Below are 12,500 nucleotides of genomic sequence, written 5' to 3' on the forward strand. Positions count from 1 at the left end.
TCTCATTGGCTACCTGCTGGACCTGGCTGACGGGGCCGTTGCTAGGCGACTGGACGCCTGCTCCGCGCTGGGTAAGTGGAGCGATACGGTCGATACCGCCTACCGCACATCAGCTCGGAGCGTCTGCTCTCAGCGCTTTGTTGGACTTTGCACTCTGGCCAAAAGGCAAAGTTGTTTCGTCATCCATTTATTTTATACCGCTTGTCCCTTCCGAGCTGGCGATGAATGGAATGGTTTGAAGGCAACATACACTCGGGCTCATGTTGAAACAAAAATACATTTATTGATCACCTCCTCGATGTTTGACTGGGTCCGTATTTTTTTTTTTTTTTTTTTACATATTACACATATTTTATGTTTAATATTTAATATTCATCCAGATTTCACTTCTCTTCATATTTTTTTGTCGCAAATATCAACAAATCATTAAACTATCTGAGCAAGTTTCAGTATGTACAGTATATGTGATGTGTACAGTATATACAATATGTACAGATGTACAGTATACAAAATATGTGCAATATATATATATATATATATATATATGTATGTATGTATGTATATGTATGTATATGTGTGTGTGTGTATATGTGTATATATAAGCATATGTATGTGTGCATAAATGTATATATATATGTGTACAGTATATACAATATGTGCAATACATATGATATGTGTACCATATATACAGTAAGTTCGTATAAACAATATGTGCAGTATATATATATATTTATATATATATTAACGGTGGGCAAATTAATGCGTTAATGAAGAGTTAACTCATCAATCTATTAACACTGACAATTCTTTTATCGCACATTTGCGTATATTGTTTACATGCTTTTATTTTGTTAACGCCTTTTCTTAACAAGATGGCGTCGCCCGGATGGGCTTCGGCGTCGAGGAGCTCTTGGTAAAGATGGAACATTTGGCAAAAATACCGGACAATTCTGCAAATTTCATGGCTGGCTTACAGCGTGGTCACTCCAGGATCACTTACGACCGCCAGACAATTCTGAATGTGGATAGATCGGGCCGTTTTGGACTGAATGACGCGTGCTTGCTAGACCGGCTAGCTAGCATGGGAATACTTTGCCGGCTACATCCAGCGGCCTGTGAAGCAGCGGAGTATATGTGTTGTCTGTCTATTTATGAATAATGCAGACGAGGAGTGTTGGCTGAGTTCTTCACGTTTGCTTTCAGAGCGTGCATATCACAACATACAAGATGCCGTCATGGCGACACAACCTATACCGGGCTACCGCGCATGCTCGTCACTCCTGTTGCATGCTGGGTAGGGTAGTTCTTTTTTTCCCTGGCTCATAACATCACAATATAGTACCATGTATATGATGCGTTCAGTTTATCAAAGCACCAAGCAAACAATCGGAAAATTCCCATCATATCAATTCCTAGATATGGTCATATGCTATGTAACTGCTATCAATCAATCAATCAATCAATGTTTATTTATATAGCCCCAAATCACAAATGTCTCAAAGGACTGCACAAATCATCACGACTACAACATCCTCGGAAGAACCCACAAAAGGGCAAGGAAAACTCACACCCAGTGGGCAGGGAGAATTCACATTCAGTGGGACGCCAGTGACAATGCTGACTATGAGAAACCTTGGAGAGGACCTCAGATGTGGGCAACCCCCCCCCCCCCTCAGTTCAAGCGGATCCAAGACAGCAGCGAGAGTCCCGTCCACAGGAGACCATCTCAAGCGGAGGCGGATCAGCAGCGTAGAGATGTCCCCAACCGATACAGGCGAGCGGTCCATCCTGGGTCCCGACGAGCGGTCCATCCTGGGTCTCGACTCTGGACAGCCAGTACTTCATCCATGGTCATCGGACCGGACCCCCTCCACAAGGGAGGGGGGGACATAGGAGAAAGAAAAGAAGCGGCAGATCAACTGGTCTAAAAAGGAGGTCTATTTAAAGGCTAGAGTATACAGATGAGTTTTAAGGTGAGACTTAAATGCTTCTACTGAGGTAGCATCTCGAACTGTTACCGGGAGGGCATTCCAGAGTACTGGAGCCCGAACGGAAAACGCTCTATAGCCCGCAGACTTTTTTTGGGCTCTAGGAATCACTAATAAGCCGGAGTCCTTTGAACGCAGATTTTTTGCCGGGACATATGGTACAATACAATCGGCAAGATAGGATGGAGCTAGACCATGTAGTATTTTATACGTAAGTAGTAAAACCTTAAAGTCACATCTTAAGTGCACAGGAAGCCAGTGCAGGTGAGCCAGTACAGGCGTAATGTGATCAAACTTTCTTGTTCTTGTCAAAAGTCTAGCAACCGCATTTTGTACGAACTGTAATCTTTTAATGCTAGACATGGGGAGACCCGAAAATAATACGTTACAGTAATCGAGACGAGACGTAACAAATGCATGGATAATTATCTCGGCGTCTTTAGTTGACAAAATGGAGCGAATTTTAGCGATATTACGGAGATGAAAGAAGGCCGTTTTAGTAACTCTTTTAATGTGTGACTCAAAGGAGAGAGTTTGGTCGAAGATAATACCCAGATTTTTTACAGAGTCACCTTGTTTTATTATTTGGTTGTCAAATGTTAAAGTTGTATTATTAAATAGAGGTCGGTGTCTAGCAGGACCGATAATCAGCATTTCCGTTTTTAAACTGCTACTGTTTAAGAGGGATTGATTTAAATTGTGTTTGCACAACAAATGTTTTGGCGCTTTTGTTTATGTGGGAGAATATTCCAATAAAGGTGCACTACACACTACTTTTGAATTCATTATTGGGCTTTGCGTATACAATGCAGTTAATCGTGATTAATCGGAGAAATAGTGTGATTAACTTCGATAAAAATTTTTAATCGTTGCCCAGCCCTAATATATATATATATATATATATATATACACACACACTTATACATATATACATATATATACACTTATACATATATTTACATATATACACTTATACATATATATATACACATACATATATGTATGTGTGTGTGTGTATATATATATATATATATATTACTATTATTATATTACTATAATATAGTAATATAATAATATATTACTACCATTTTACGTTTTTTACATTTTCAGCGCTTTGTCACCAGGTGCAAACGCCCGTTTTTCTTCAAAGGTCGCATCTGTGACATGTGGAAACACAAGTTTTGCATTTTAACATATAGTGACAATTTTTACTGTTTGGTTGTCAAAAAACATTTTTTTTTGGCAACCAGTTTTGTTAACCTCACATGTTTACTACCATTTTATGTTTTTAACAATTTCAGCGCTTTATGATCAGGCGCAAATGCCCATTTTTCTCCAAAGGTCGTATTTGTGACACATAGAAAATACATGTTTCGCATTCTGACATATAGCGACCAATTCCACTGTTTGGTTGTCAAAAACCAGGTCGGACTGCAGTTACCCTCACATGTTTACTATTATTTTACGTTTTTTACATTTTCAGTGCTCTGTCACCAGGTGCAAACGCCCGTTTTTCTCCAAAGGTAACATCTGTGATACGTGGAAAATACATGTTTCACATTTTGACATATAGCGACCAATTCTACTGTTTGGTTGCTGTTCTGAAGGTTTGCATGTTTGTGTAATTGTTCCTTTAAGTTCTACAGTTAGGAGATCATTTCTGTTATGGGATTATTATTATTGTTATTATTTATTTCTATTTAATATGTTTCGTTTGAGAAGCTAAAATGTGTATATTTAAGTTTTTTAACCGTTGCTATGGCTTCGGTTGCCACGGTTACGGGCAGTTCCGTTTCCGCCAGCTGATAGAAAAAACTGCTAAAAGAGCTCCGGCACTAACAGGCAGTGCAGCGTCGGTACTTCTACACGGAAGACAGTTTACCACGATTGCAGATCGGAGAAAGAACCACACTAAGATTATCATTTCAGAGTGTTATAAGTGACAGAGTATCAGTTGCACTACTTAAAGTATACGACGTTTGGCCGCTTCACATTGCTAGTATACGTGAAGTGCATGCTAACCGCTAGTGACTTCACCGACGGCAGGTTTAGTCACGTTTGACTTAGGTTTGTTAAATAGACCCTCTCCCCGGTGACTGTATAATTTGGAGAGCGAGTGTGGGACAATTTAGTGAGTTTAGTTATTTGCTATTGTTGCTACATTGCTGCGAGGTACGTGGACAGTGCTATGTTGGCATGTCCATTGCAGGCGCTCATGGACTAGTCGACAGAGAGGTGACCCAGGACGAGGCTGGTTCTCCTGTCGCTCCAGACCACTCCTGAGTCGTGTTAAAGGAAGCATGGCCGTGCTTCCCCCCCCATCTCTACTTCACAACGAGAGGTGTCCCCCCTCTCCAACGCCCCCTTTGTATCCAGCAGTTTCAACTCACCACCCACCCCTAAGTGCACCACCGATTCATCAGGACCGCAACTGACAATCTTCTGGCCCAGCAAAGGGGCCCAGGTTGGACTGTGTGTGTGTGTGTTGTGTGATTGGTTTAGTGCGGGTTGTTCTATTGGGGAGGTAACGTGTGAGTGGGGAAAAGTGTATGAGTGTAATTAATGTCCGGTTATTGCATGTTTATCTGGTTATTGTTAGTAAATTAGTAAACTGTGTAAGCCGTCTCCTCTCACTCTCTTTTAAGATTAGATTCTTGCATGAATAGTATAATTCGAGTCACCCCCCTAAGGTAAAAATACAGTCCTTTACAGGCTCCCGTACATTTTGGTCCTTCGAGCCGGATCTAATCAGTTAGGATGTCCAAATCCAAAGAGAGTGAGAGAGCCTTAAGCCCCTCCCCAGAACCACCAGCACGCTCTGTTAGAGAGTGCAGGTTACCCACTAGATTACAGGACTATCACTTGACTACCCCAGACAAGACTGACAGCCCTAGTAGTTTAGAGAGTAAAGCACCTCAAGTGGCGGAGGGCATTATTGCAATACCTGACTTAAGTGTGACTACGCAACCCAGTATTCACCCCTTCTTCTCACTATCAAGGGATGAAGAGAGACAGGAAAAGGCGGGGCCGCTGCTGGCAGCAGTCATCACCCTGTCGACAGATATCGCCAGCCAAGGTGAAACGGAGGAGGAGGAACGGCACAAAGAGGATCCACCGGGAGGTGGCAACTTACAGAACGGTGAGGAAATGATTCCCCCTGATGCCACCACCCCACTAGACAGGACCGAACCGCGAACTTTCAATCCGGGTGAGTTTTTCGAGAGCTCTTATCCTCAAGGCAGGCCCCCAAAAGTAAAGTCTCGCATATCTTCTGGCCGGCACAGCAGCGTCCATAGCAGCCGTACAGGTAGTCACCGTAGCAGCCACTCAGGGCGATCAAGCATTAAAAGTCTACTCTCTGAGAAGTTAATCCAGCAGTTGATTGACAACCAGGAGAACCTGCACCAGGCTGCCCTCGCCCGAGAGAAACGGCAAGAGCTACCAGAGCAGAAGCTTCGCGAAGAACCCTGTGCTAGAGAGGAGCGTCTGCATGAAGAGGCCCGCGTTGACAAGGAGCGCCTGGAGAGGCAAACCCATGCAACTGCGGAGGCACTAGAGAAGGCTCTCCATCCGGAGCCTGGAGTTCGCTAAGCTTGCTTTATCCCGCCATCCAGAGGTCTTCCCCCTAGGCCGAATATCGAGAGCGCCCTCAAGGCCTGGCTTGCCAGAGGAAAGCGAGAAGAGCATGGAGAGGTCTCGAGCCCTGGAGCCAGAAACCCAGAGGGCACACGAGGAGGAAATGGAGCCTGACGAATGCTTGGACTCCCTTCTCCCTCCTCACCATCGCAATTAGCCCGCCGTAATGCGGGACCATATGACCCGCTTCCTCTCCACCCACCTGGCTCCATTGTTCCCTTCTTTGCCCAAGATAGCAGGGAGAACTACAGGGAGATGCGGCTGAGCCTGGAGTACCTGCTAGGAGAACCGCAGGCGTACCACAGTGAGCAGCAAAAGTGTCTCACGCTCCACCTCCATTGCAAGCTACCGATAGCTAAGAGACTTTGCTACTCCCACGCCAAGTCCCTCACGGCGACAGCATCAGCGAGCTAGATCGTCACTAGGGATGTCCATGGGACCACATCCTCGACGAGGTTGAAGCCCTCGGGGAGTTACCTAACATCAGAACCGACTACGTCCTTCGCATCCGCTCCCTGTTCACGATGCTGAAGCTGCAGGGACCGACTGGAGCCAGAGAAGTAAACACAGGTTCCACCGTGGAGCGCTATATAAGGAAGCCACCTAGGCACCGAGAGGAGGGGTTTCAGCGGCGCCACGACCAGCTCCATCCCGATCAGCCAGCAGCCAGTTTACAGGAGCTATCTGAATTTCTCAGAAGTGAGGTGAAGCATAGCCGTCTCCCAACGAAAGCTGAGCGGAAGTACAGCGGATACGAGCGGTCTGATCGGGCCACCAAAAGGAAGGAAGGGTCAGTCTGGGTGATGACGACGATCTCAGAGGCCGACACTAATGAGAAGAGAGATACCCCCCACGGTGAGCGGGGCGGCCCTAAGCAAGGTGATAAAAAGTTGCAACCACCTTGCCCGTGTTGCAGAGGGTCCCACTGGCTCGAACACTGTCCAAAGTTTGTGAAGAAGAACACTGAAGAGAGGAAACAGTGGATTCAGGACAACAAGCGGTGTTGGAGGTGCGCCCGTGAGCACATGGCCAAGCAATGCACCCTGAAGAGGCCCTGTCGTGTTAACGAATGCGGCAGGATACACCTCACGGTCCTCCACGACCTCAACACTAGAAGCGACAAGCCGGAGACCGGAGAGTTCCCCCGGGACCCATCCAGATAAATCCAGGAGGGTCGTACCTACTATGTAGGCCCAGTCTGTGGTAACAACCCTCAAGTGTTACTTAAGATTGGACCGGTCATCTTACGCCATGACGGGAGGGATATGTTGACCTACGCCATCATTGATGATGGTGCAGAGAGCCCCATCTTGATGAAGGAGGCAGCCACCGCCCTCGGGCTCAAGGGTCATCCTCATCAGATGAACATTCTCACCATCCGACCCAAGCCCACCCAGGTTACGGGTGAGATAGTGTCACTGGAGATCATGGCAAAGGGGCGACCTGGAGAAGTGCACATCCTGCGCGATGTGTTCACCGCGGCTGACGTGAGCCTTTCGACCCATGGCAACCCCATGAAGGCGTTCAAGGCAAAGTACCCCCATCTGTCAGAGTTGAGTCTTGATCAAGGAGAGAAAGTGGTACCGACCATCTTACTCGGGTCCGATCAAGCAAGGTTGACCCTCCCAAGGCGCATCCTCCCAGGCCCACATGGCTGTCCCGTCGCCCTGGACACCCCACTTGGTTAGACTTTCCAAGGCCATATCAACCTGAAGAGTGCTAAGCCTAACCACACCCGAATACATTTCTTCGGAGCTGAGCACGACGATGGGGTCTTCCTAGACAACGTCAATAAATTATGGCAACCGGACATTACTTCGTTCAAGACTGGAAAGCATCATATGTTCTCCAAGGAAGCTCAGACAGCCATGGTCCTTCCAAAGGAGAAGAGCATGAGCAAGGCAGAGGAAAAAAGGTCCCACTCGTCACCGGCATTCCCACAGCAAGAGCCGCAGTCGCCGAGGGAGCCATGGTCGCCGTAGGAGCCCCAGCCGCAGCAGAGACCGGTGCAACCGCGGCAGACACAAGGGCCGGGACTAAGACAAGGACTGGGACAGGGAAACCACCGAGAAGCTTAAGAAGCAACGAGCCCACCTTCAAGTCGATCCCATCACGCCCAACTCTCTCCTCATGGGGCGGCCAGACACTCTGCTTCCACTCTCTGCCTATGCTTCCACGGATGACGTCAGTGATCATACCTGGAAGTACAGACAGGCCATAGCTGACCAGTTTTTGAAGAGGTACACCTCAGAGTATCTTTCCAGCATGCAAAGCCGTCGCAAGTGGCACAGAGAGTGCAGTAACTTGGAGGTGGGCACTCCAGTCATGATAGTGGATCCAGCGTTACCCAGAGCGCATTGGCTTCTGGGTAGAGTGAAGACAGTCACTAAAGGGAAGGATGGAAGAGTTTGCTCAATGATAGTGGACACTGGCCAGAGAACCTACCATCGACCAGTGGCTCGACTTACCAAGCTCCCCCCATACTCTGACCCGACTCCCCCTCAACCCCCCTGACTTGCATATATATATATCAAACCTTCATGTATATATCTGATTTCCTTCACATAAATCAAGGGACGGCTGTTCTGAAGCTTTGTGTAATTGTTCCTTTAAGTTCTGCAGTTAGGAGATCATTTCTGTTATGGGATTATTATTATTATTTATTTATTTTTAATACGTGTCGTTTGGGAAGCTAAAATGTGTATATTTAAGTTGTTTAACCGTTGCTATGGCTTCGGTTGCCACAGTTACGGGCAGTTCCGTTTCCGCCAGCTGGTAGAAACAACTGTTTAAAGAGCTCCGGCACTAACAGGCAGTGCATCGTCGGTAGTTCTACATGGAAGACAGTTTACCACGATTGCAGATCGGAGAAAGAACCACACTAAGATTATCATTTCAGAGTGTTATAAGTGACAGAGTATCAGTAGCACTACTTAAAGTATACGACGTTTGGCCGCTTCACGTTGGTAGTATACGTGAAGTGCATGCTAACCGCTAGTAAGCTAACCGCAACTCGCACTTGTGTTTTTGTGCTGCACCGTGACTTCACCGACGGCAGGTTTAGTCACGTTTGACTTAAGTTTGTTATATAGACCCTCTCCCCGGTGACTGTATAATTTGGAGAGCGAGTGTGGGACAATTTAGCGAGTTTAATTATTTGCTATTGTTGCTACATTGCTGCGAGGGACGTGGACAGCGCTAGAACTAGTCGACAGAGAGGTGACCCAGGACGAGGCTGGTTCTCCTCTCGCTCCACGGCCGTGCTTCCCCCCCCCCCATCTCTACTCCACAACGGGAGGTGTCCCCCCTCTCCAACGACCCCTTTGAATCCAGCAGTTTCAACTCACCACCCACCCCTAAGTGCACCACCGATTCATCAGGACCGCAACTGACAATCTTCTATTGTTCTATTGGGGAGGTAACGTGTGAGTGGGGAAAAGTGTATGAGTGTAATTAATGTCTGGTTATTGTATGTTTATCTGGTTATTGTTAGTAAATTAGTAAACTGTGTAAGCCGTCTCCTCTCACTCTCTCTTAAGATTAGATTCTTGTATAAATAGAATAATTCGAGTCACCCCCCTAAGGTAAAAATACAGTCCATTACAGGCTCCCATACAGTTGCCAAAAATCAGGTTGGACTGCAGTTACCCTCACATGTTTACTACCAGTTTACGTTTTTTACATTTTCAGTGTTGTGTCACCAGGCGCAAACGCCCGTTTTTCTCCAAAGGTCGTATCTGTGAGACGTGGAAAATACATGTTTCACACTTAAACATATAGCGACAATTTATACTGTTTGCTTGCCCAAAAAACTGGTAGGACTGTAGTTACCCTCACATGTTTACTACCATTTTATTTTTTTTACATTTTCAGCGCTTTATCAACAGGCGCAAATGCCCGTTTTTCTCCAAAGGTCGTATTTGTGACACATGGAAAAAACATGTTTCACACTTAAACATATAGCGACAATTTATACTGTTTGGTTGCCAAAAAACTTTTTAGGACTGTCGTTACCCTCACATGTTTACTACCATTTTACGTTTTTTACATTTTCAGCGCTTTGTCACCAGGCGCAAACGCCCGTTTTTCTCCAAAGGTCGCATCTGTGACATGTGGAAAATACATGTTTTGCATTTTAACATATAGTTACAATTTTTACTGTTTGGTTGCCAAAAAACTGGTAGGACTGTAGTTACCCTCACATGATTACTACCATTTTATGTTTTTTACATTTTCAGCATTTTGTCATTATGCGCAAATGCCCGTTTTTCTCCAAAGGTAGTATCCGTGACACATGGAAAATACATGTTTCATATTTTGAAATATAGCGACCAATTTTACCGTTTGGTTGCCAAAAACCAGGTTGGACTGCAGTTACCCTCACATGTTTACTACCATTTTACGTTTTTTACATTTTCAGCGCTTTGTCACCACGCGCAAACGCCCGTTTTTCTCCAAAGGTCGTATCTGTGAAACATGGAAAATACATGTTTCACACTTAAACATATAGCGACAATTTATACTGTTTGGTTGCCAAAAAACTGGTAGGACTGCAGTTACCCTCACATGTTTACTCCCATTGAATGTTTTTTACATTTTCAGCGCTTTATCACCAGGCGCAAACGCCCGTTTTTCTCCAAAGGTCGTATCTGTGACACGTGGAAAATACATGTTTCACACTTAAATATATAGCGACAATTTATACTGTTTAGTTGCCAAAAAACTGGTAGGACTGTAGTTACCCTCACATGTTTACTACCATTTTATGTTTTTCACATTTTCAGCGCTTTATCATCAGGCGCAAATGCCCGTTTTTCTCCAAAGGTAGTATCTGTGACACGTGGAAAATACATGTTTCACATTTTGACATATAGCGTCTATTTCTACGGGTTGGTGCCAAAAAACAGTTTTTTGGCAAAAAAACATCACATGATTACTACCATTTTATGTTTTTTACATTTTCAGTGCTTTGTCACTCCGCGCAAATGCCCGTTTTTCTCCAAAAGTCGTATCTGTGACACGTGGAAAATACATGTTTCACACTTAAACATATAGCGACAATTTATACTGTTTGGTTGCCAAAAAACTGGTAGGACTGCAGTTACCCTCACATGTTTACTACCATTTTATGTTTTATACATTTTCAGCGCTTTATCATCAGGCGCAAATGCCCTTTTTTCTCCAAAGGTAGTATCTGTGACATGTGGAAAAAACATGTTTCACACTTGAACATATAGCGACAATTTATACTGTTTGGTTGCCAAAAAACTTTTTAGGACTGTCGTTACCCTCACATGTTTACTACCATTTTACGTTTTTTACATTTTCAGCGCTTTGTCACCAGGCGCAAACGCCCGTTTTTCTCCAAAGGTCGCATCTGTGACATGTGGAAAATACATGTTTTACATTTTAACATATAGTTACAATTTTTACTGTCTGGTTGCCAAAAAACTGGTAGGACTGTAGTTACCCTCACATGATTACTACCATTTTATGTTTTTTACATTTTCAGCGTTTTATCATCATGCGCAAATGCCCGTTTTTCTCCAAAGGTAGTATCCGTGACACATGGAAAATACATGTTTCGCATTTTGAAATATAGCGACCAATTTTACCGTTTGGTTGCCAAAAACCAGGTTGGACCACAGTTACCCTCACATGTTTACTACCATTTTACGTTTTTTACATTTTCAGCGCTTTGTCACCACGCGCAAACGCCCGTTTTTCTCCAAAGGTCGTATCTGTGAAACATGGAAAATACATGTTTCACACTTAAACATATAGCGCCAATTTATACTGTTTGGTTGCCAAAAAACTGGTAGGACTGTAGTTACCCTCACATGTTTACTACCATTTTATGTTTTTCCCATTTTCAGCGCTTTATCATAAGGCGCAAATCCCTGTTTTTCTCCAAAGGTAGTATCTGTGACACGTGGAAAATATGTTTTATATTTTAACATATAGCGACTATTTCTACTGTTTGGTTGCCAAAAAACTGGTAGGACTGTAGTTAACCTTACATGTTTACCACCATTGAATGTTTTTTACATATTCAGCGCTTTATCACCAGGCGCAAACGCCCGTTTTTCTCCAAAGGTCGCATCTGTTACATGTGGAAAATACATGTTTCACATTTTTAACATATATTGACAATTTTTACTGTTTGGTTGCCAAAAAACAGTTTTGTTAACATCACATGATTACTACCATTTTATGTTTTTTACATTTTCAGCGCTTTATCATCAGGAGCAAATGCCCATTTTTCTCCAAAGGTCGTATCTGTGACACATGGAAAATACATGTTTCACACTTAAGCATATAACGACAATTTATACTGTTTGGTTGCCGAAAAACTGGTAGGACTGTAGTTACCCTCACATGTTTACTACCATTTTATGTTTTTTACATTTTCAGCGTTTTATCATTAGGCGCAAATGCCCATTTTTCTCCAAAGGTAGTATCTGTGACACGTGGAAAATACATGTTTCGCATTTTGACATATAGCGACCAATTCTACCGTTTGGTTGCCAAAAACTAGGTTGGACAGCAGTTACCCTCACATGTTTACTACCGTTTTACGTTTTTTACATTTTCAGCGCTTTGTCACTAAGTGCAAACGCCCGTTTTTCTCCAAAGGTCGTATCTGTGAAACATGGAAAATACATGTTTCACACTTAAACATATAGCGCCAATTTATACTGTTTGGTTGCCAAAAAACTGGTAGGACTGGAGTTACCCTCACATGTTTACTACCATTTTACGTTTTTTACATTTTCAGCGCTTTGTCACCAGGTGCAAACGCCCGTTTTTCTCCAAAGGTAGTATCTGTGACACGTGGAAAATATATGTTTCACATTTTAACATATAGCGACTATT

At 44.1% G+C, this 12,500-nt stretch overlaps 1 protein-coding gene across 3 annotated transcripts in view; it reads left to right on the forward strand.

The window, feature by feature from the left end:
- Positions 1–12,500, forward strand: part of tmem269 (transmembrane protein 269) — a 43,321-nt gene that overhangs the window by 15,040 nt on the left and 15,781 nt on the right. For 2 of the 3 annotated variants that reach the window (XM_061902943.1, XM_061902942.1), the window contains one exon: positions 1–71. This exon is cut by the window's left edge and continues 27 nt beyond it. In XM_061902943.1, coding sequence (XP_061758927.1) covers positions 1–71 — 71 coding nt within the window. Of the gene's footprint in view, positions 72–4,277; positions 5,128–12,500 lie in introns of those variants that run through there. The other variant, XM_061902941.1, reaches the window with a different exon arrangement.

This window comes from Nerophis ophidion, linkage group LG06 (genome assembly GCF_033978795.1).
Source record: "Nerophis ophidion isolate RoL-2023_Sa linkage group LG06, RoL_Noph_v1.0, whole genome shotgun sequence".
Lineage (NCBI taxonomy): Eukaryota > Metazoa > Chordata > Actinopteri > Syngnathiformes > Syngnathidae > Nerophis > Nerophis ophidion.